Source organism: Nilaparvata lugens, chromosome 4 (genome assembly GCF_014356525.2).
Source record: "Nilaparvata lugens isolate BPH chromosome 4, ASM1435652v1, whole genome shotgun sequence".
In the NCBI taxonomy this organism is placed as follows: Eukaryota; Metazoa; Arthropoda; class Insecta; order Hemiptera; family Delphacidae; genus Nilaparvata; species Nilaparvata lugens.
In genome coordinates, this window is record NC_052507.1 from 11,415,558 (window position 1) to 11,440,472 (window position 24,915).

Below are 24,915 nucleotides of genomic sequence, written 5' to 3' on the forward strand. Positions count from 1 at the left end.
TTGCGATTTTTTTAACAGAAATACTGTATCTTACATTTTTCACCTTTCGAAGAACTGAAAAATAGCTACTCTCTCTTCGAGCAATTCAGGCTTCACAACACATCCTTGGACCTGTATAGGGTGAACTCAATGATTAGTATGAAAAAAAAGTAATAAAAAGACAAGGACAGTAGTGTGAGTGTCCCACACCAAATTATAGTCTAATTAATAAATTTTCGTGTTTTATTCTCCATATTTCTTATTTTCTCATGTAGAATAGAATAGGAATAATGTTTTATTATTCAAGTTGACACAATACAATATATACAAACACACATAATACGTCTTTTTTCTTTAGGGCTACATTAAATTTAATATAAAAAAAATAGAAATCTGATTACCCTTTTTCGAAATCATCTCGTCACGACATGTTTCGGCTATAATAATGCCATTATCATTGACTTGATAATTCTGTCATTTTGACATATGTCTATTTTTACTTTCCTTGCCCTATTACCATAGGTAAGGAAAGTATTGCATTCCCAAAAAAATTAAGGTACCTCAATTTCTATATTTCTGTACGTTTCAAGGTCCTCTGAGTCCAAAAAAGTGGTTTTTGGGTATTGGTCTGTATGTGTGTGTGTGTGTGTGTATGAGTGTATGTGCGTCTGTGTACACGATATCTCATCTCCCAATTAACGGAATGGCTTGAAATTTGGAACTTAAGATCTTTACACTTTAAGGATCTGACACGAACAATTTCGATCAAATGCAATTCAAGATGGCCGCTAAAATGGCGAAGATGTTTTCAAAAACAGTGTTTTTCGAGATTTTCTCGAAAACGGCTCCAACGATTTTGATCAAATTCATACCTAGAAAAGTCATTGATAAGCTCTATCCACTGCTACAAGTCCCATATCTGTGAAAATTTCAGGAGCACTGCACCATCTATACAAAGTTTGATTTTAGATTTCCAATTATCAGGCTTCAGATACAATTTAAACAAAAAATTTCAATTGAAAAAGATTGCGCATAAAAATCTCTAAAATTAATGTTCAGTAACATTTTCACCTAGAATTGAAAATAAGCTCGAAATTAGAGAAAATAAGATTATTCAATTGCAACTGTAAAGTTTATTGTAGATCATAAAAGGTTTCATTACAGTAAAAGATTTTTCACTGATTTGATTCATGAAATTATCATTTCACGCAAGTGAAGATGTCAGCAATGAAGACACTTTAGAGCACATCACTGAAACTTCATATCAAATATGAGATTTTTTAAAAAGATCTTAAATTTCTTTGGTATTTCTTTATTTGAGATACATAATGATAACACAAGGATAATAACCCATAATTGCGCTCTTAACACATAATACAAGTAAAACAATTGAAAATGAAATATTCACTACAAATATTGAAAGAAATGAAAAGTTTTTACGAAAAGTCTTCCTGAAAAATATACATTACAGAAAATTTAAACACAATTTTAGATAGCGGAAAAAATTAACACAGCAAATAATAAAATGAAATGAAATGAAAAAAAAAGTTTCGACGATTATACAGAAACAAATTATAATGATTATTGAGAATCAAACCATTAATTAAAAACATGTGATAATTGTTCTCTTGATACTTATCATCTATTTGGAATTGGGATTGAAATGATTTATTTAGAACACTTTATTATTCGCTTTGTATCCTGACTCAATTGGGACAGAAATTTTCTATTGATAGAACATTAATTATCCAGGAAGCTCATTATTTATTTTTGAAGTGATCATCAATATTATTAGATTTTACTCTCATTAGCGATAGTATCCATGATCCATTCCATGTAGTATGAGATCTTGGTGAACACATCAGCTATGAGAGGTACTTCAGAACACATTGCTGCAACTCCTAGACCATAGAACCTGATAATGAGAGACATAAAAAATTATTAGAGAAATTTTAGATCAAAAAATTCGAGATAAGATTTATAAGTTCGATTAATTGGGTGAAGAGATCGAGGGAAGAAGAAAAAGATGAAGAAGAAGAAGAAGAAGAAGAAGAAGAAGAAGAAGAAGAAGAAGAAGAAGAAGAAGAAGAGAAGAAGAAGAAGAAGAAGAAGAAGAAGAAGAAGAAGAAGAAGAGAAGAAGAAGAAGAAGAAGAAGAAGAAGAAGCAGAAGAAGAAGAAGAAGAAGAAGAAGAAGAAGAAGAAAAATATTGTATAACGTTGATGTTGTTACATTCCACTAAATATTAATCCGAGTGATACTGGAAATATTAAGTTTGAAGTTTCCAGGAGCTTTCTGTAATAAGCTGTTGAAATTGTTTTCAAATCTCCGCTTCGAAACAATGATCAATTTTGAGTTATTTGGTAATTTCAATTTATGAAATAATCCATGAAGATGATGATGAAGAAGAAGCCTCAGCTTTTGGCAGTTGCTTTCAGTTTTGAAACCATCCTATTCAACACCACTTTTGTATCAAACTCGAAGTTTTTGATCTACCTAGTACTTCAACAAGATCAGGGACAAACGAAGAAAGAACAAAGTTAACTGATTTAATTGCGTAATACTGGAGTTCTTCAAGTTTTCCTTAATATAGATTAGCAGGTTACCCGTGCCCAGAAATGTTCTGTTTTAAGCATAAATAGATTGAATTTAGTTTTATAGTTCCTTGCTGATATTGATACTGATGAACATAATGTGATCAATTTACAATGGATCAACTATTTTATCAGGCTCTCATCCTACATGAACTTTGCATCAAAAACTGAATAAATTTGTTTTTATTATTGAAAAAAATTTCAATCGAAATTTTTTAAAATAAATTTTAAAAATAAAAATAGGCCTTCAACCCATCCTTGGTAATGTTCATGCTAAATCTCAAGTTAATCAGTTCAGTAGTTCAAACGTGATGATTCGTGAATTATTTCCTATTCCGTACATGTATAGACCAATATTATTTTATTTACTATACAATGCATTATAGAATAATACCTGGGATAATATAATATAAATTATTAATAATATTCCTGTATAATATTACCTGGGTATATCATCACCAACAGTTTCGGCCACCGCCAGAACACCACCTGAATCGCCTGGGAAGATGTATTCACCAGCCGTCCCTCCAGCACATATGAACGAGTCCTTGTCATGTTCAATATCGGAAGACAGCAGAATGAAGTCGATTGAATGTGCGCAAACGCTCTTGTTTTGGACAGGCAATGTTATCTTCTGCATCGTGGTATGAGCTGAGCTTTCGTTGGTGACTGGGTCTGTAGAAAATGTTGAAGCTACGTTTACAACAAAGTTATCAACAAAATGTTAATAACCTAAAAAAGCAAATTCAAATATATTATAACAAAAATCTGGTGTGGCTCACTCACACAACTTTCCTTGCCGTTATGAAAATTGATCACTGACGCTAGTGTTCCCGCGTATCTCAAGTCTACTATTCAAATATTTGAGTCAGCTGGTGACAGGGCAATAACGCTGGAGACACACATGAGGTCTGCTATCTCTTCATAGTGAATGATTTAATAGAATCAACAATAATTTGCAATTGAATAATCACATTTTCTCGAATTTAAAGCTTATTTTCAATTTAGGTGAAAATGTTACTGAACATTAATTGTAGAGATTTTCATGCTCAATCTACTCCACTTGATTTTCTTTGTTTCAATTGTATCTGAAGCCTGATAATTGGGAATCTATCTGCATTGATGGGGCGGAGCTCCTGAAATTTTTACGGATATGGGACTTGTGGCAGTTGATAGAGCTTATCGATGACTATTTTAGGTATGAATTTGATCAAAATCGTTGGAGCCGTTTCCGAGAAATCACGAAAAACCCTGTTTTTGACAACATTTTCGCCATTTTAGCCGCCATCTTGAATTGCATTTGATCGAAATTGTTCGTGTCGGATCCTTATAGTGGAAGGACCTTAAGTTCCAATTTCAAGTCATTCCGTTAACTGGGAGAGATATCGTGTACACAGACGCACATACACTCATATACACACACACACACACACACATACAGACCAATACCCAAAAACCAGTTTTTTAAACTCAGGGGACCTTGAAACGTATAGAAATTTAGAAATTGGGGTACCTTAATTTTTTTCGGAAAGCAATTCTTTCCTTACCTATGGTAATAGGGCAAGGAGAGTAAAATGGTTGAAGGAGAGAGCATTTTACTCAGTTGAAGAGATTTTAACTAGTGACTCTCATCCATAATATTATGAGTTTTTATAATGTAAGTTAATCTGACCTGTACTTGACCCTAGTATTAATATTGTGATATTTATGTCAAGTGACTTTTGTCTATGCAATTTTGTTTGTGACAATAAAAAATTCTTGATTCTTGTACCTGATCCTTATAGATTCTATTAGATTAACGGGACTTGACAAACACATATGTCATCATGTGTATGATAAGTTATGTTCAATATAATCTATTAGGATTGAGTTATTAACATTTAATTAATAGCTTTGGTGTAAACTCAGTTTAAGTTGATCATGAATTAGATTACTTTCTACACCATTTTTTTTGCTCAATGTGATGTATTGTATTGTGTTGACTGGCATAGGCTATATGTGAAATTGTGATTTACTATTGAGGCTTGTGAAGATATTCTACTCTATTCGCTATTCTATTTTGATATACTTGCTCTCTACAGTGTTGTATTCATCGGAATAGGAACAGTTCTTGGATAACCCGTTGATCCTTTCCTCAAGAATAGGATAGAACTTTGTTAACATGATTCAAATAATACAAGAAGAGAAAATGAAAACTCATTCTCTAAAACACCTCGTTTGAAAAATGAATTCAAAAAAACATACTATGTTTTCTTTCGAGAAAGTAAGAAAAAAGAGTTTTTCAGGCTTCAGCCATCAGCCGGCTTTTCCTTAAGTTATTTTACTTTGACTAGATTGGAGTTCAATGATTATTGAGGCATTCAAAAAAGTATGCTCAACCTAGTAAATTCTAGGTTAGACAGCAAGAGTTTATAAAATTCTAATTAATGCATAACTTACATTAAAATAAATGACTAAATTATCGAGATAGCTTTTTGATTCTAGCCTTTGGAACACAGAGGAGGAACAAGTTGTTTCATGTTATAATTTTATTAATATAATCAAGTTATCTATGAATTGTATCAACACCTATAAAATTATATCAACGAATTACTGTGATGAGGCTAGATAAGAACACAGACGAAGATTTTGAATAATTTCAGTGGAAAATAAACTTAATATATTTTTTCGTAGCAGATGCTGCATATGTAACGGTTTCATCATGAGACGGGGAAAATGCTTCAACCCAATGGTAAAGTTCTATGGTTGATGCGTTAACGTGATGGTTGAAGTATAGTCCCTACAAAATCACTTCTGACTTGAAGGAATATGCAATGACATCAAAAGTATAAGTAAAAAAAGTACAATTTAATGAGGCTTTACAAAACTCTGATCAGACATATTGTTTGCTATGGTTCTGAGTCATGGACAATGACTAAGAAAGACAAAGAGGCATTGAGGGTGTTTGAGAGAGGAATTGTGAGGATAGCAGCGGATACATGGAGGAGAAGAAGCAATGCAGAGGTGGAGGAAGCACTGCAGGGTGAGAATATTGTTCGATTTGTCAAGGCCCAGAGAATAAGATGACTTGGCAATGTGTGGAGAATGGATAATGAGAGGCTTCCAAGAGCGACACTGAATGGAAAAATAGATGGACCTAGAAGGATAGGTCGTCCAAGAAAGAGATGATTCGTGAATTTCCTATTCCGTACATGTATGGACCAATATTATTTTATTTACTATACAATGCATTATAGAATAATACCTGGGATAATATAATATAAATTATTAATAATATTCCTGTATAATATTACCTGGGTATATCATCACCAACAGTTTCGGCCACCGCCAGAACACCACCTGAATCGCCTGGGAAGATGTATTCACCAGCCGTCCCTCCGGCGCAAATGAACGAGTTCTTGTCATGTTCAATATCGGAAGACAGCAGAATGAAGTCGATTGAATGTGCGCAAACGCTCTTGTTTTGGACGGGCAATGTTATCTTCTGCATCGTGGTATGAGCTGAGCTTTCGTTGGTGACTGGGTCTGTAGAAAATATTAAAGCTGCTTTCACACCAAAGTTATTAACTAAATGTTAATAACCTAAAAAGCAGATTCAAATATATTATAACAAAATGGTTGAAGGAGAGAGCATTTTACTCAGTTGAAGAGATTTTAACTAGTGACTCTCATCAATAATATTATGAGTTTTTATAATGTAAGTTGATCTGACCTGTATTTGATCCTAGTATCAATATTGTGATATTCATGTCAAGTGACTTTTGTCTATGCAATTTTATTTGTGACGATAAAAAATTCTTGAACCTGATCCTTATAGATTCTATTCGATTTAACGGAACTTGACAAACACATATGTTCATCATGTGTATGATAAGTTATGTTCAATCTAATAGAATCTATTAGGATTAAGTTATCAACATTTTATTAATAGCTTTGGTGTAAACGCAGCTTAAGTTGATTATGAATGAGATTACTTTCTACACCATTTTTTTTTTTTTTTTTTGCTTAATGTGATGTATTGTATTGTGTTGACTGACATAGGCTATATGTGAAATTGTGATTTACTATTGAGGCTTGTGAAGATATTCTACTCTATTCGCTATTCTATTTTGATATACTTGCTTCCTACAGTGTTGTATTCATCGGAATAGGAACAGTTCTTGGATAACCCGTTGATCCTTTCCTCAAGAACAGAATATAACTTTATTAACATGATTTGAATAATAGAGAAAGAGAGAATGAAAACTCATTCTCAAAACACCTTGTTTGAAAAATAAATTCAAAATAACATAATACTGTATTATGTTCTCTTTCGAGAAAGTAAGAAAAAAGAGATTTTCAGGCTTAGCCGAAGCCGTCAGCCGGCTTTTCCTCAAGTTATTTTACTTCGATTAGATTGAAGTTCAATGATTATTGAGTCATTCGAAAAAGTATGCTCAACCTAGTAAATTCTAGGTTAGACAGCAAGAGTTTACAAAATTCCAATATATGCATAACTTACATTAAAATAAATGACTAAATTATCGAGATAGCTTGTTGATTCTAGCATTTGGAACACAGAGGAGGAACAAGTTGTTTCATGTTATAATTTTATTAATATAATCAAGTTATTCATGAATTGTATCAACACCTATAGAACTATATCAACGAATTACTGTGATAAGGTTAGATGAGAGCACAGACGAAGATTTTGAATAATTTCAGTGGAAAATTAACTTAATATATTTTTTCGGTAGCAGATGCTGCACATGAAACGGTTTTCATCATGAGACGAAGAAAATGCTTCAACCTAATGGTAAAATTCGATGGTTGATGCGTTAACGTGATGGTTGAACTATAGTCCGTACAAAATTACTTCTGACTTGGAGGAATATGCGGCGCAGAGAAATGGAGGGAGATCTGCCAATCACAGTGATTAATAGAGTCATAGGTAGAAGCGTAGTTGCCAATTTGTCAGTCGTCTGACTGAGATCAGCCAATTACAGTGATTGATAGAGTCATAGGTAGAAGCACAGTTGCCAATTTGTCAGTCGTCTGACTGCTATCAGACAGCAAAAAAAGCAAGTGTAGCATGAGCACATGCACTAGAAGTTGGAGAGCGCTGGCCGCTTCAAAACGGCAACATCGCGCCTCTGTATCCCTCCCGCTGTAAGCTCTCTCTGCTGTGCATGTCCATCCCAAGTAAGAAGTAATTTTGTACAGAGTATAATCACTTTATGCTCAAATGGTTGATGCTCTATTGTAATGGTTGAGCTTAATATTTGATTCTTCAACTTGATGGTTAACGAGAGAGAATGTATAGCAATCGTTGAGACACACAATAAACTGACAGTATTTGTGACGAGTAGCCAGCCCTAACGCTTTCCATTCAATTAAAGCTGATGACAATCTGACAAGAGATCTTTGGAATGGTTCCAATAAAATGTGTCCAAAATTTCAAATCGATTAGTCAAAGTGCTTATTAACTATATCGAACATGCAAGAAATAATGTGCATCTTTGACATAAGCCTTGTAACAGAGTACAACAAATTGAATTAGAAGAATATTGAACGAATGAATTAATCATATAACAAGCCAACCATAGCACGACTAAATCTAACTAGATTCTGTTTTCAATTATTGAATTATTGTGATGGATTTGTCACCGATTTTTAAGAGACCCCATCCAGCAAACTCAGCATCAGAGCCAGTGTAGTCTTTGGAGATTAATTCGCCATGCTCCAAGCAAATAGGAGAAACAAAATCTGCAAAAAAATTAGTTATAATTTATCCAAATATCCACATGGAGAGATACAAAACCAAACTTCGAGAATAAAAAACTTGACGTATAATATTTATTTGAATTACAAGAATAATATTCCAATTTGATAGTTCCAAACAGTGTTAGAAACGTTAAGGTGCGTACAGATAGACGCGCCGCGATCATGAGCAAATCACTTTTAATCAGCTGACTATATCTGTATTTTTACAGAAACGGTAAGATACAGATATAGAAAGCTTGGCATCAGCTGATTAAAAGTGAATTGCTCATGTTCGCGGCGCGTAAATCTGTACGCACCTTAAGAGGTAAAAGGCTAGGTTTGGCTCTGGAAGGTTCAAATTGGGTTTTCTATAGAAACCTGATGCATTGCAATGGCTGGAAGAACTAGATGTGGAAATCTAGCACAATCATATTTACCTAGAATTTTATGTATCATATTTATAATATGTATTTTTTAAACTTATTGACGAATCAAATCTTGAATTATGACGATATACTTAATGACATTAGTTGCATATTATTGAAACTTTATGCCGATTTAAGTGTTCTCACACTATATAAATATAATGCAGCATTAAAGTTTACACTGATCTAGGATCACGTTGAACCATGGTTACATTTATTATAATGTATTACACTCATTACACTCATTGTTTCAACCAACAGCTGATTAATAATTATATCACTGAGCTGATATGGTGCTTATTGCCCATATGCTGTAGTAATAAGTTATATCAGTGTTGTTCATAGCATAATATGAGTCTGTAGTAGCAAAATTTTAGCTATATTGGGGAAGAAGCAGAGAATAATATAGCTGTCGCAGAGTTCTAGCTACAGATTGGAGAAAAAACAGGGAATATAGGTTTATAAATGATTATACACTACTAAATAATATAGTAGTAGTATACTTAATAGGCAAGGAGGAAGAAGATACTAAATAGTATACTTCACATACCATTGAATTCGAATTTGTCATGAATTTTGACCAGAGCTATATCCCTGCCATTCGGAAAGTGCACATAATCTGGATGAAAGAACTTGTCCACTTCATATTCTTTCATTGGGGGAGCACAGATGTTAGTTTCTGCATCACAGTCTGGGTCTTGATTTCTGTCCACATTACCAACAATTATTTTCGATGTGCTGAAAAATCACAGAACTTATTACTATAAGTTTTATGCCCGGTTTCTCAGTCGTTCAATAAACAACGCTATAGCTATTGATTCAATAACTTTATGTATTCAATAAATTTTTATAGATTTCTTAAACATATTTAGTTGGTGAGTTTTGTATTTTGATGAACAAATATAGCCTGGATTTGAAAAACTACTGACCTTCTTGTTTGTACGAGAAGATCTGATACATATTAGAAATGACACACTCTGAGGATACATTAGCTATCTTTACTTTTGCAAGAGTCTCTCCATTTATGAGGAATCTGAAACTCATGAGAACTCTCTGAATCTATGAATGAGGATCTCTGAACCTTTGATTACTGAATGGAAAATTAAAAGTAATAGTATTATGTGAGACATATTGAATAATACATATTTTATTATTTAAGTGTGATAATGATAATTATATTTATTGCAAATATGGTTGAACTCACTAAGGTACTTCAGGTTGACAGTGTGCTGCAGTGATAACGAACTGATCACTTATTATCGCCCCTGTGCAGAAACCTGTGATATTTTCTGAAAAAAATTATGATGAATATAATATCAACCATCAAACTACTTACATACAAATAGCACTAAGGTTCATATTGTTTGCATTGCATTGTTTGCTAGATTTGCGAGCATTGTTAAATTACTGCAGTTGGTAGAATCTCTCAACCCTCTGTACATAATATCTATATGATTTATGTCTTCATAACTGAAGACAATAGATAATTGAGCTAGAATTCATTAATACAATTCTGGATTTCAATTATGTTTATTGGCAAATCTTGATTAATTACCTTTAGTTTTCGTAACTGTGAATTCAACCACCCAAGGAAACTCTCCTATAGTCACATCCTGCCCACCAATTACTCTCAGCTGGGTTCGTATGCCACATTTCTTATCATTAACCAAGTGCCAGCCGCGATGAGTTGCGGGGTCAACTGGAAAGTGCAATTTTGAAATAAATTAATCAATACTAATTATGTTGAATTCTTAAAATTGAATGAGATTGCACAAAAATACAAACAAAAGAGAAAAATAGAAATATTTCTTGATCCACTTCACAACAGAATCTTGACACTGAATATCATCCCAGTCTGATGTTGAGGTAAGAAGGTTCAATCACATTGATATTACTAAAGGAATGGATTAATATATACATTGAATAAAAATAGCTTTACGCTATAGGTCTATTGTTAAAACCACCAATCTACTAGAACAAACTGAGATGGTATTTTCTGTTGTTACACAATTATTATCAATCTACAATTTATCAATCAATTTTATCAATCTTCAATCTACTATTTTCAATCTATCTGGAAGCATACATATTGAGTAGCAGAATATACACTATGAGTGGAGCCCTACAATTGGTCATTATTGTTGACCAATGACGCTTTAGCTCGACTGTCATTGGCCGAGACTAGACACAAGTCATGACCATATCTGGAATACTTGAGCGTGTCTAGTCTAGGCCAATACCAGTCGATCTCAAACTTCATTGGTCAACAGCTAACGGCGAATCGTAAGGCTTCACTCACACTATACCCAAGCAGGTATATTCTTCTGCTCAATCATTGTTCAAGCTCCCAGTTTACTAGAGATTAATATTGTGTAACAACCGGAACTGTTGTATCTAAAATTGTTTTGATAAAATTGTGATTACAATATCAAGTTTAATAGTCACACTATCAAGTAGGTTTTATAATAGAGAAACAATAGCGTAGGTAGATATCCCATGGTATAAGGCGTTTATGTCGCAACTTTTACTGTTATCCTAAGCCGATTACTGTCTATTATTGTTGATTTTTACTGTTTTGACCAGGTAAGAGTGTATGAACGGCACTGTATGACGCTTTATCAGCGTCATAAAGCTTCACAGGAGAAAAGTACGTAGACTATCAGCTTGAGATAACAGTAAAAGTTGTGGCATATACGCCCAATACCATGGGATATCTACTTATGCTATTGTTTCTCTATGGTTTTATTCAATATCCACCGAAACACCACCTTCACAACAGCATAGATAGTTGGATAAATGAATATTTCAAAAGATAAACTAGTGAATAGGATAATACGGTCTTACATTTACTGCAAATAATGGAATGGATCAGTAGGAAAAGAAGTAACCCAGATAAAGTTGTCATCCTGTTACGTGATGAAAAGTCGAGAATACTGGATCGAAATGAGAGGCTTGGATAATAATCTTATTTTATTGACTGAATAATATAATTGGAAATCGGAGATCGGTATCTGAAAACAATTATTGGATTTACAGCCATAATCCATCAGTGCGTATAATTGAAAAATATATAGAATAGGATTTGTTCGATAATAGTTGTTATATTTTATTATGGAATTTAATGTTTGATTAGAATTATTAATATTTATTGTAGTTGTTGCTGTTATCAATTTTTATGTCATTTAATTCTCTCGTTATCTCTTTTTAATATTCTAACCTTCCAATATTTGAATCTGTTATCATCTCATAACAGATTCTGAATATGACTATGATGATCATGATAGAATTTGAAAATCTACTTTGTGGAAATAATTATTAAGGACTGAAAATATTGTGAAGTGAACAACTACAAGACTATGAGTAATATTACTCATTACTATACTATATTACTATAGTAATATTACTATAGTAATATTACCTTACTATGAGTAACCAAGACTATGTGTAACCTTATGTAAATTTGGGAAAGGAATAGGACATGGTTATCATATTTTTTCTCTCCCTATCATTTTGATGATGTACTTATTGTATGAATCAATAGAGAATGAATAATAATTATAAAGGATTCGAAGTATACAATGCATGAAGGTTCAAAAGGTTTGTCGTACAAAAATTATTTTGAACTAAATCCTCTCTGGAATAATTAGTTAAAGTGTTCTTAAGAGGATTAACTCGTCCTTCAAGAAATAGTTCAACTATTTCTGACATCTCATAATCTTTCCTCGTTCCCTATAATCATCCACTTACACTCATACACAAGGAGACAGTCTACCATCTCCTGGGTTCGGATTCCACTTGATTTATCATGTCAGTCTCGAAGAGCTGTGGAGTCATGATTCCAAGTTTCCTATGATGGTTTTTATAATTAGTTTTTAATTGATGTCACAACTGGCGCTTAAGTGTTACTTTTGCCAGTAGAGCCAACATTTTATTATTACTTTGCTTAATATTATCACATAATATTGTTAATTATGTTGTACTGTATGCTTCTAAAATTCTGTACTTTTGTTAACTTTATTACTGTTATTATTTAGTGATTGTAGAATTGTCTATAAAAATATCTATCACTATCAAGGTTACAGTCTGTGATTGGTTGGGATAATGCACATCTACAGCAGACTGAGCATTGGACGGAAGTTATTAATGGATTTGAAATATAATAAATCTATGGAAAAATAGATACATGACAGCAAAAATAGAACCAGTTTCTAAAATGGTTAGAAATGCTTATATTTCTCAATTATTAACCTCAACAAACTGGAATTTTCCATTATTAGACTGAAAACATTGTTCGATATTGTAGCATACTTGTCCACAACAACAAGTAGATTAATTTAGAATTATTGGGTAATTCAATAAAAAACAATCAATACTACACTCTTTAATCTCACGACTGAAGTTTGAAGTCAAGAAAGTTTCATAAATAGTCTTCAATTCGATGAATTTAATTTTATTATTCATTTCTCAATTAATTGTTCGTTATTGTATGTTACGAGATGTTGTTATAGCTCTTCATTTACAACTTAGATATTGTTTGATATGATGTTGTACACTCTCATTAGCGATAGTATCCATTATCCATTGCAGGTGGTATGAGATCCGAGTGAACACGTCAGCAATGAAATCCACTTCAGAACTCATTACTCTGACTCCCACACCGAAGAATCTGACAGGGAAAATGAAAAATATCTCAGATTAATAGATGTACAAAAGTTACATAATTTGAACTTCTTTTTGTTCGATCCATCACCCTGATCAAGCAAACAGTTTTCGCAGCCTAACTTTGTTGTTTCAATATGAAAAATTTTTAATAAAAATCTGGTGTGGCGCACTCACACAATTTTCCTTGCCGTTATGAAAATTTTTTACCTGACGCTAGTGTGCACGCGCATCTCAAGTCTACTTATAAACAAAGATCTGAGCCAGCTCAGTGACAGGACAATAACGTTGGAGACATACGTGGTCTGCTATCTCTTCAAGTGAATAATTTAATAGAATCAACAGTTGCCAACAGTAACTTTTGTAATTGAAATTCTAACATTTTCTGGAATTTCGTGTTTATTTTCAATTTTAGGTGGAAATGTTACTGAACATTAATTGTAGAGATTCTCATGCTCAATCTTTTCCACTTGAATTTTTTTGTTTAATTTGTATCTGAAGCCTGATAACTGGGAATCTAAAATCGAACTTTGCATAGATGGGGCGGAGCTCCTGAAATTTTCACAGATATGGCAGTTGATAGAGCTTATCAATTACTATTCCTGGTATAAATTTAATCGAAATCGTTGGAGTCGTTTTTTGAGAAAATCGCGAAAATCCCTGTTTTTGACAACATTTTAACATTTTCGCCATTTCAGCCGCCATCTTGAATTGCATTTGTTCGAAATTGTTCGTGTCGGATCCTTATATTGTAAGGACCTTAAGTTCCAAATTTCAAGTCATTCCGTTAATTGGGAGATGAGATATCGTGTACACAGACGCACATACACTCATACACACACACACACACACACACACACACACACACACACACTCACACACACACACATACAGACCAATACCCAAAAAACACTTTTTTGGACTCAGGGGACCTTGAAACGTATAGAAATTTAAAAATTGGGGTACCTTAATTTTTCTGGAAAGCAATACTTTCCTTACCTATGGTAATAGGGCAAGGAAAGTAAAAAGAATAGATATTGTCAAAACACAGATTTATTTAAAATCGGGATACCTGTTTCATTTTCAATCTCAGATAAACTGAAACCAGAAAAAATAGCAGCCGTGTGTATATTAACAACCGAGCACTTTTATTGAATGTTAATGGATGAATGTTACGAATTTGTTTGATTATTTCGATTAAAACTAGTCATTGGGACTCAACATTAATTTTGTTCTCTTATTTCTTATCTCAAGTAATCTATTTTTATTGATAAAGTCTTCCAGTGAAGCCTACAGTTCCAATCTATAATTCCACTACTTTAAATTCTTTCACTACACTTTTTTTTAATATACTTTTTTCACCTCACTAGCTCTACACCAACTCGAAGGGCTTTGTTCTCTTCAAGCTCCTTGTGGGTTCAGTGTTGTCTAGTAGGGTTACAAAATGAAACATAATTATGAAATCGAGGAGAAATGTTACAAAAACATTGGATGAGAAGTAGTCAAACAAATTTATAATAAAAAGGATTGATGATGTTTTATTGGTTGTAATGATTCTGATCGTTCAAAAATTAACTGTGAATTATTTTCTTGTAGTTTACAATATCCAATCCTCCTATTATCTTTCTATTTAATATGGATAACAACCACAATAAACCTATCATCTTCACAATTACTCAGAAACTATGAAAATTTATGATTACAAGTTGATATTTTGTTATAAATGAGTGCATCATACTTCATAATACAGTGTGTGTTTATAGTGCCAATTTATTTAGCGTATGGCAGATACACAACACTTATAAAAGCTCATTATCCTGCTCAATAAAATCAAGAGTCCAAATCTAAATTTGAGAACCAGTAGGCCTAACGACCAGTAGGCGATCATACGATAAGAAAAACTTGTAACGAAAACAAAGGTAGATCATAGAACAAAATGATATGTTCCCAATGCTACCCTATTTACTGTTTTCAAATAGTATATTCTGTCATTTTTCTTCTCATAATATCCTTTTGGTTTTGTCAGTCACCAAGCTTCTCTTCATTGGTTGTTGATCATTGGTTCTGATGACCATATTATTTGAAATACTGGGGCGTGTTGTGTACCGGCCTATGACAGTAGAGTTCATTGGTCAATGTCAATCGTAGAGCTTCACCCATACTATGATAATATTCATATTCTGATGTTCTATGTTTGAGTTCTATTACTCCAATCTCTCAAGCTCTCTCTTACCTCCGCCAATTTATGTAGTTGCATAAAAATATTATCTATAGTGGATGCCAAGTGGGAAGCCATTTTCATAAAGGTAGGTGACTACTGAGTATTGTTCTTAAATTTTTCATAACCACAAACAAATGAATCCTCACTAGCAGCAAAGCGAGTAGCCCTTGAAATATTCATCTGATTATTATTATTCTAATTATAATTCTAATTTTGTACAATAATTATTTTTTTGTTTTAAATCAAAAACCTGTACGATCTTTTCTTGTTTTTCATTTTCCTACCCTTACATATTCAGTGAAGGCACATCTTGCTTACAAAGCCAGTATTTATTATAATCTACATAAAATAGAGTACTCAATCATTTACTTTCTTTCAACTCGATAGAGATTGATAATGATGCAACAACCGAAATTACAAACTATTGTAGATACAAACCACCATCGTAGCTTCAAACTACTATTTACTATTGTTGTATCTCACATTTTCCCAATGAATGAGTGGTTAGACAATATCAAACCTTTTACATCAAAGTGTACAGTGAAATTACCTAGGTATATCGCCAGCAACCAATTGAGATACCGCTAGAACACCACCAGTGTCCCATGGGGAAATGTGTTGACCTTGCATACCTCCAGCGCAAACAAACGACTCTATGTCAATTTTCCGATCAGTGCGAGGGCCAAGAATGTAGTTGATCGAATCTATGCAAACGCTCTCGTTTTGGATGGCAGTGTCATCTTTAGGAGCACAGACGAAGAAGGGTCTGGCTTGACGTCTGGGTCTGTGAAAATGAATAAAATGATTTATTTCCTTCTCAAAAATAACATAACAATAATGCGAAGATATTCATTAGTTGAATCAATCTACATCAAAAAATTATTGAGGAAGGCTACCTCTTCTGTAGTTGATTCTAGCCTTTGTATCAAGGTGAATAAATAAGAGAAAGAAGAGATTAGATGAGAGTATAATATAAAGTTGATCATGCAATAGTTGTAAATGAATAAGTAAGAGAAAACTTCTATTTTTGAGCATTTTGAAACGAAAATACGACAGATTCGGAGTCAATATTGCCAATACTTAGCTCCAAAATTGTTCTGAGATTCAATAAAATTATTTTGTTGATTCGTCACCATTTATGTTGTTATTCCAACCTGCGAACTCAGCCTTAGTGCCAGTGTAGTCTTTATAGAGGACCTCTCCATACTCCAAGCAAATAGGAGCAACGAAATCTGCAAATAGGAGTTTCATTCCATTCAAAAACTTATATGAATGAATATAAGTATAAATATAAAAATAAATATAATAATAAATATAATGAATAAAATATATATGGACAACATCACGATTTCCCTTCTAAGCCTATATACATTATACACTCAATACGTTTGTGAGAGATTCAAGAATATATTTTCAAATATTTGATTGTATTTCAATGAAAAATATTGGATTTATAATACTAATAGTATTATTTTCATAGCTTTAAACAGTGTAGGAGGTAAGTATTGTGAGAGATCTACAGGAGTTAAAAGCAGAGTTTTATCCATATTGGTTTAAGCCAGAATTTCATGTGTATTCTCATTTCTATTCTGTAAACAAATAGGTTCTACTCTTTGTTTCCAAAAGTTATACACTCATCTACATATTTATTTCCGTTCTGAATATGTTAATTGTTCATTTTTGTTTCCATTATAATGTAGTGTTAGTATGCAACGGGTCATGCAAGACCTGGCAATACATTGTCATTTGTCATAGAGAATCATTTGTGATAAAGAATCAATCAGTCAATAAAGCCCAGACTATAGCCCAGGGCAGAAGAATAAATCAAAGGAGTGGCGGGGAAAGATCATTTTAAAAGATTTAAATATGTGAAAACATTGCATAAATTTGCGAACAATCATTTACTTGTAGTATCTCTTCAATTTCTTTGGATTCTTGTTTATATTATTTGTGCTCACATCACTCAGAAAGGAGATCAACCATAGACTATCACCTATATTCTTAAGGTGCGTACAGACTTTCGCTCTGCTCCGCAACCGTCACTCCAGCAGAGCGATTGATGATCTAACATCTTCCGTAACGTTCATGATGGGTGTGTGGGCGGAGCGACTGTGGTTCGATGGTGGTACGAGGGCGGTACGAGGGCGGTACGAGGGAGGAGCATGCTCGGTGCGGGTTGGAAGCGCGAATATGTGTACGCAGCTTTACAATACTTCTTATCAATAAAGGCAGGTGGCGAGGGGATTCCAGTAAACACCACAGAGGTGGCAGGGGGGGCTTCTGGATCGTTCCAGATCATTCCCGTGAGTTCATCTTGGTGCAGGGAGACATCGACCAATGACAAGCGCGTTCCAGAACCTTCGAATCACTGTGATTAGTCGGGAGTGTTCTACACCTCAAGATCCTTCTCGATTGTTCTATAGAGCCAATATAAATGGCGCGTGTTGCTGTTGGCGGGTCAGTTAAGAAACTACAGCGGAGTGTTCGTTTTTTCTCATTGTGACAGACTAGTGATAAAGTGATAATAAACTTTTGTAGTTGCTTATAAAGTTTATTATTGCTGGTGTCAGCTATTTTTAATCAATTAAAAGATTAATTGAAAAATTGTTATTTTTAACAATGTTATTAATATATAACAATTTTTATAGTTATATTTAATAACTATAATCACTTGTGAGTATAACATTTATTACTGAATGTGAATTTATAGCATTAAAACTATAAAAATAATTGTTAAAAATCTATTCTCATTCAATATAAATAAGATTGACCCATCTTTCTTGACAAATGTATGACCAATCTTTCGATATAATATTTCAATATGAATGAGTTCAGATTAAAATTAATTTAGTCTAATTCAATATAAATAATAACTAATTTAGTTGTGATAATTCTGTGTAATTTATTAGGTGGTGATCAGTTTATAGTTGCTACTAGTTTACCTCCGTGTGTTATAGTTTTGTAAGTAATAAATCTAATTAGTATAAATCGCCTCAAGTGTTTTATTTCAGTAGAAACCCGTAACAATTCAAATTTCAAATTTATTCACACTCATAAATACATATACAGAAACCAAATAGAGTCTAGCTTGACAAATACAACAATAATCCAATACGTGCAATGTACTGATTCTACTCATATTCATACAAATACATATCACACTCTAGACATACCATTGAATTCGAATTTGCCTTGAATTTTCACCAGACCAATACTACTGACATCTGTGGAGTATGCATCATTTGAACGAAAAAACTTTTCTACTCCGTACTCTTTCATTGGCGGCTCACAGATATTACTTTTTGTGTCGCAGTCTACATCCTTATTCCTATCCACACTACCAACAATTATTTTTGATGGGCTGTAAAAAACAGAAACTGCTATCAATAACGAGAGTTTATGCAACAGTTGTTGCATGAGTATGTAACTGCTGCACTCTTGCACGAAGTGGATCTCATATATTTTAATAGACAGAAGAAGCCTCTCTTGGACTAACGACCTTTGTGTTGGTGCAAAACATATGAGGAATTAATTACACATATATCAAGGTGCTTCTTTGAACTGTGGATATCACATTATATTTGGTGTCATCAGTTCCCAACATAAGGGAATCCCAACAATAAACATAAGAGGATCTATCATTGAAAGATGAGACATTTTTCGTTAGAATATAATATTAATTACGCCGGGTCTACACGTGAACGATACTTGCGCAAACTTGGCTCAAAGCCAGATCTACGCAAATCTGGTTTTGAGCCAAGTTTGCTCAAACCTCTGTTCACATGACACCAACTTTAACACAAACCTGTAATATATACAAAACCATATATAAATTCTATATGAATTCTTTGAAGTATTTACAAACTTGACATGAATGGTAACTCAAGGCTCCTCCTCCTCCTCCTCCTCCTCCAACTCATCCTCCTCCTTCTCTTTCTCCTCCTCTCCTCCTCACACTTCTCCTCCTTCTCCTCAATAATAATAATCAAGAATACTGTTCATCAAGTGAAGAGTGAATAACTATATCTATTACATTACTATAGAGTAAATAAGATAATTATTATCAATTAAAAAATATTGCTTGTTTTTGAGTATTTTTGAGAATTGACCTCGCACATATTCAATTTGAGGGTGCTGAATCCGAATCTGAAATCGCGAATTCTTTAGCTTCATTTTGAAGCTATTTAGGTTTTGAAGGTTAGATGAGACATAATAGTTTCTTAGAAAAATTGACGCAAACCTGGCTGAGATTGATCGAAGAAAGCAGAAATCTTGAAACCTCAGAAATTTACAACGATCTCCCGTCTACACGACGCAAACCTGCCAGGTTTGCGCTAATATCGTTGTCGTGTAGACCCGGCATTATATAAGCTTTTGTGACATCCACATTTGATTCAACTCACTGAGGTTCCTTGTATCGGCAATATGCTGGTAACAGGACAAACTGATCACTGATTATTGTCGCTGTGCAGAAACCTGTTACATTCCCTGAAAATAAATGAATTTGAAAAACCACTTATTCGGCAGCTCACATACAGAGAGCATCCTGGTGATAGCAACGCAAAAGAATTTTTCCAACAAATCAATAAGTTCCACATCATTTTCTGGCCATCTTGCTACCACCTCACTTCGAACACAATCATCAAACTATGTTTGTAAGTTATGAGAGAGCAACTCGAGATTCCGTTGTGTTGCTATTATTCAGTTGCTTTCCGTTAAGCAAATTTCGATGTATATTCCTAATTTTGGATTTGTATATATGATATATATTCATATTGTCTACAAATTTATCAGCCTTCAAGGATGATAGGCTGCATGGAAGCTTATGAGAATATCTACAAGTAGCTCTTACCTGAGAGTATCAATACAATACTAGTATCTATCTCAATACCTACTATCTCAGTTTCTCTGTACAATATTTTATCACCAATTTATACTTTGCATGATCTATTGATATGATATTTCTCCATGAATAATATACTTATACTTTGCATGATCTATTCATGAATGATATTATTTAGACTTTTGATGACTTCTTGATGATTTCATGATAATTTCAAAAAGTTTATTGTTTTGTATGAAGTAAAAGGTGATTCATGAAAAATGAATTATTGAATATTTATTCATGAATATAATTATTCAGGCTTTCGATGAATTCTTAATGATTTCATAATTTAAAAAAGTTTATTGTTTTGTAAGAAGTCAAAGGTGATTCATGGAAGAGGGTACCTATTTCATTTTATTTATATTAATGACAGTAGCTCTTCGTATTCATAATAATCATATTCAGGCATATGCAATTGGATAACAACTGGAATTTTAATCATCATTGGAATCCACATGGAGAAAACTTATCAAATTTTATCTATTGAAGAAGAATATGTTTCAAATTATTGAAATAGTTGAGTATTCCACACCATTGTGGTGAATTGTATTCCACACCACATTCCATTGTGGTGAATTGTACTGGAGACGGTGGTGTCTTCTCAATTCATGAAGCTCTATAAAAGCTGTTTGGAGCTTTGAGCTAGCTCAAGGTTAGAAAGATGTAGTTACATACATTCTCATGTCATCTTATAAAATATTTCTCAAGAAATAAATGACAAATTCAAATTATTGTAAGCTGAAAATCGTTCTTCAACTATATTGTAGTTGCTATGAGAATTATAATTGATGGAAATGATATATTACCTTTTTTTAATGTGAAGATGAATTCAACAAGCCAAGGAAACTCTCCTATGGTTGCATACTTTCCACCATCTGTTTTTAGCTGAGTTGGGATTCCACATTTTCTATCATTTATCAAGGGCCAGCCACGATGGGTTGTGGGGTCAACTTAGAAAAACACACAATTTATCAATGAAAATAAATACATGAGATCGAAGTGTGAAAAGGGTGATCGAAGTGAAAATGACAATGAGTAGGACTGCAGCAATGGTCAAAATATTGGAAATAGAAGGAGCAGCACTTTTGAATTTAACACAGGTGTCAAACAAGGCGATGGACTATCTGCAATCCTATTCAATATAGCATTGCATGGAGCTATTGAAGGATTAGACAGGGGAAATATTTTCCACCGAATGTATCAAGTCTGTGCATATGCGTCCGATGTAGCAATAATTGCAAGAAGGACAGATGTCTTGCAGGAAACGTATTTGTTGCTAGAAAGAGAGGCGGATAAGATTGGCTTGTTAGTGAATGAAAGTAAAACGAGGTATATGAAAATATCAAGGAGTCAAGCAAGGAGAGTTCCACAAAACCTCCGAATTGGAAATAAAATCTTTCAAGGTGTAAGGAACTTCAGCTACTTGGGGGTTGAACTGAATAACGAGAACAAGATGGTTTACAGCATAAAACAAAGAGTATTGGCTGGAAATAGAGCATACTTCAGTAACATGGAACTTTTAAAGAACAGGCTCATTTATGTAGAAACACGAAACTTAAGATATATGAGAGCCTAATTCGACCTCTTGTAACGTACGGCTGTGAATCTTGGACGTTATCAAAAGAAGACAAAAACTATTTAGGCGTTCTTGAAAGGAAAATCCCAAGAAAGATTCATGGTCCAGTTAAAGAAGGAGAGGAGTGGAGGAGAAGAACTAATTCAGAGCTCGAGGGGTTGATAAAAGGCCGAAATATTGTAAAATTTATAAAGGACAAGCGGCTTTGATGGTTTGGACAATCTGTAGAATGAACGAAAACAGAATGCTAGAATAATATTCAGGGAGAGACTACATTCAAGAAGAAAGATAGGAAGGCCGAGAATAAGGTGGGAAGATGAATTGAGAGAGGATCTCCAAAAAATAAGTTCCACATCATTTTCTGGCCATCTTGCTACCACCTCACTTCGAACACAATCATCAAACTATGTTTGTAAGTTATGAGAGAGCAACTCGAGATTCCGTTGTGTTGCTATTATTCAGTTGCTTTCCGTTAAGCAAATTTCGATGTATATTCCTAATTTTGGATTTGTATATATGATATATATTCATATTGTCTACAAATTTATCAGCCTTCAAGGATGATAGGCTGCATGGAAGCTTATGAGAATATCTACAAGTAGCTCTTACCTGAGAGTATCAATACAGTACTAGTATCTATCTCAGTTTCTCTGTACAATATTTTATCATCACTTTATACTTTGCATGATCTATTGAATATTCATTCATGAATAATATGATTTAGACTTTTGATGACTTCTTGATGATCTCATGATACTTTCAAAAAGTTTATTGTTTTGTAAGAAGTAAAAGGTGATTCATAAAAAATGAATTATTGAATCTTTGATTCATGAATATAATTATTCAGGCTATTGATGAATTCTTGATGATATCATAATTTGAAAAAGTTTACTGTTTTGTAAGAAGAAGTAAAAGGTGATTCATGAAAAATGATACCTATTCCATTTTATTCATATTAATCACAGTAGCTCTTCGTATTCATAATCATCATATTTTTCCAGGCATATGCAATTGGATAACAACTGTAATTTCAATCATCATTGAAATTTACATGGAGAAAACTTTTCAAATTTTATCTATTGAAGAAGAATATGTTTCAGATTATTGAAATAGTTGAGTATTCCACACCATTGTGGTGAATTGTATTCCACACCACATTCCATTGTGGTGAATTGTATTCCACACCACATTCCATTGTGGTGAATTGTACTGGAGACGGTGGTGTCTTCTCAATTCATGAAGCTCTATAAAAGCTGTTTGGAGCTTCGAGCTAGCTTAAGGTCAGAAAGATGTAGTCACATTACATTCTCATGTCATTCTTATAAAATATTTCTCAAGAAATAAGTGACCAATTCAAATTAAAAATGAAATTATTATAAGCTAAAATTCGTTCTTCAACTATATTGTAGTTTCTATGATAATTATAATTGTTGGGAATATATATTACCTTTTTTTAATGTGAAGATGAATTCAACAAGCCAAGGAAACTCTCCTATGGTTGCATACTTTCCACCATCTGTTTTTATCTGAGTTCGGATTCCACATTTTCTATCATTAATCAAGGGCCAGCCACGATGGGTTGTGGGGTCAACTTAGAAAAACACACAATTTATCAATGAAAATAAATACATGAGATCAAAGTTATAGATAATTTTTGAAATCACAAAACTATACAAATTGATAATTCTGTACAGTACAAAGTGATATCACTACAAAACATAACACATCGTTGTTTACAATACAAAGAATGTTGTTGATAATTTTCAAAATCACACGAAAATATAAACAAAAGTGAGCAACCGTGGTTAACTTCCACGTCATTTGTACGATTAAATTTTTACATTTCAGTACAGCTCTCTCACAAGTTTGATTCAGAAAACAGTTGAGTTACATGATAATTACTGAAACCATTGATAAATAATGAATTTAATAAGATAAACTATAGTTAATAGAATAAAACTGTCTTACATCTACTGCATTCAATGAAATGGATCGGTAGTATGAGAAATAACACGAAGAAAGTGGCCATTCAATGCTGTTATAAGAATATGAGATAATTTATGTATACTAAGAAATGAGAGACTTACTTTAGAATAATGATAATTGGAAATGTGATGACCTTGAAAACAATTATTCGGAAAGATACAGTCATGTTACATTTCAGAAAATGAATGGAGTGAGTAATCGATGAAATTTGTGAATTTGATAAAAGATCAATGAAGATTCAATTATGAACTAAGATTTCTCACTAACTTAATTCATGAAATTATAATTTTACGCTAGTGAAAACGTTATCAATAAAATACACTTCAGAGCACATCAATGCAACTCCATAACAAATAGAAGATCTATTTCGAATCTGAAATGGAAATAATTCATTTTGAAACACTGTATCAAACATTTTTCCGACTCAATTGTACCCAATTGATTCCACATTCACAAATATTAATTCTCTATCTCTCAAAAATAATTATAATAGCGCTGAGAACACAATAATACATGAATAAACCTAGGAAGTGACTCACTTTTTTCTGTCAATACCTCAATGTATAGAGAGAGATCTTGAGTAAAGAATGTACACATTGTATGAAATGTATACGCCAGTATGAAATCTATACATTCTATACTCAATTCTTAATGCACCAACTTACTTGCCATCAATGTATAATAATTTCAATTGATTTATAATGTTAATTCCAGAGAACTCAACTAATGTCAGTATAAATCATGAAAAATGTGATGATGATGATACGAGTTCTCATCAAGTCAATATTTATGAATCATACATTGTAATTCAATTATGAACTGTCATAATAATTGTATTATGATATATTT

General features: G+C 33.0%; 2 protein-coding genes across 2 annotated transcripts; both read right to left on the bottom strand.

Annotated features, from left to right (window-relative positions):
- Window positions 1–1,092: 1,092 nt before the first annotated feature.
- LOC111060912 (phenoloxidase-activating factor 3-like) lies at window positions 1,093–11,731 on the bottom strand. Its single transcript, XM_039426665.1, has 7 exons — window positions 11,584–11,731; window positions 10,295–10,438; window positions 9,944–10,028; window positions 9,290–9,477; window positions 8,219–8,317; window positions 3,016–3,247; window positions 1,093–1,894 (listed from the first exon to the last, which is right to left on the bottom strand). Exons 1-7 carry the CDS (start codon window positions 11,642–11,644, stop codon window positions 1,771–1,773), a joined length of 933 nt encoding a protein of 310 aa, XP_039282599.1. The 5' UTR covers window positions 11,645–11,731; the 3' UTR covers window positions 1,093–1,770.
- A 1,376-nt stretch (window positions 11,732–13,107) lies between these two features.
- Window positions 13,108–24,198, bottom strand: LOC111043290 (CLIP domain-containing serine protease 2). Its single transcript, XM_039426660.1, is given in 8 exon segments — window positions 13,108–13,405; window positions 16,170–16,347; window positions 16,350–16,403; window positions 16,753–16,851; window positions 18,793–18,980; window positions 20,023–20,107; window positions 23,528–23,671; window positions 24,049–24,198. Coding segments are annotated over 8 exon segments (963 nt in total). The 5' UTR covers window positions 24,110–24,198; the 3' UTR covers window positions 13,108–13,251.
- Window positions 24,199–24,915: the final 717 nt, after the last annotated feature.

What these genes read in the sequence shown, in the direction of transcription:
- LOC111060912 (XM_039426665.1), bottom strand. Translation starts at nt 11,644, where the DNA reads ATGACAACTTTATCTGGGTTACTTCTTTTCCTACTGATCCATTCCATT. An exon ending in CACAGTTACGAAAACTAAAG is followed by an intron (nt 10,029 to 10,294) that starts GTAATTAATCAA and finishes AATTTTTTTCAG; the next exon opens with AAAATATCACAGGTTTCTGC. An exon ending in TGACAAATTCGAATTCAATG is followed by an intron (nt 8,318 to 9,289) that starts GTATGTGAAGTA and finishes ATTTTTTTGCAG; the next exon opens with ATTTTGTTTCTCCTATTTGC.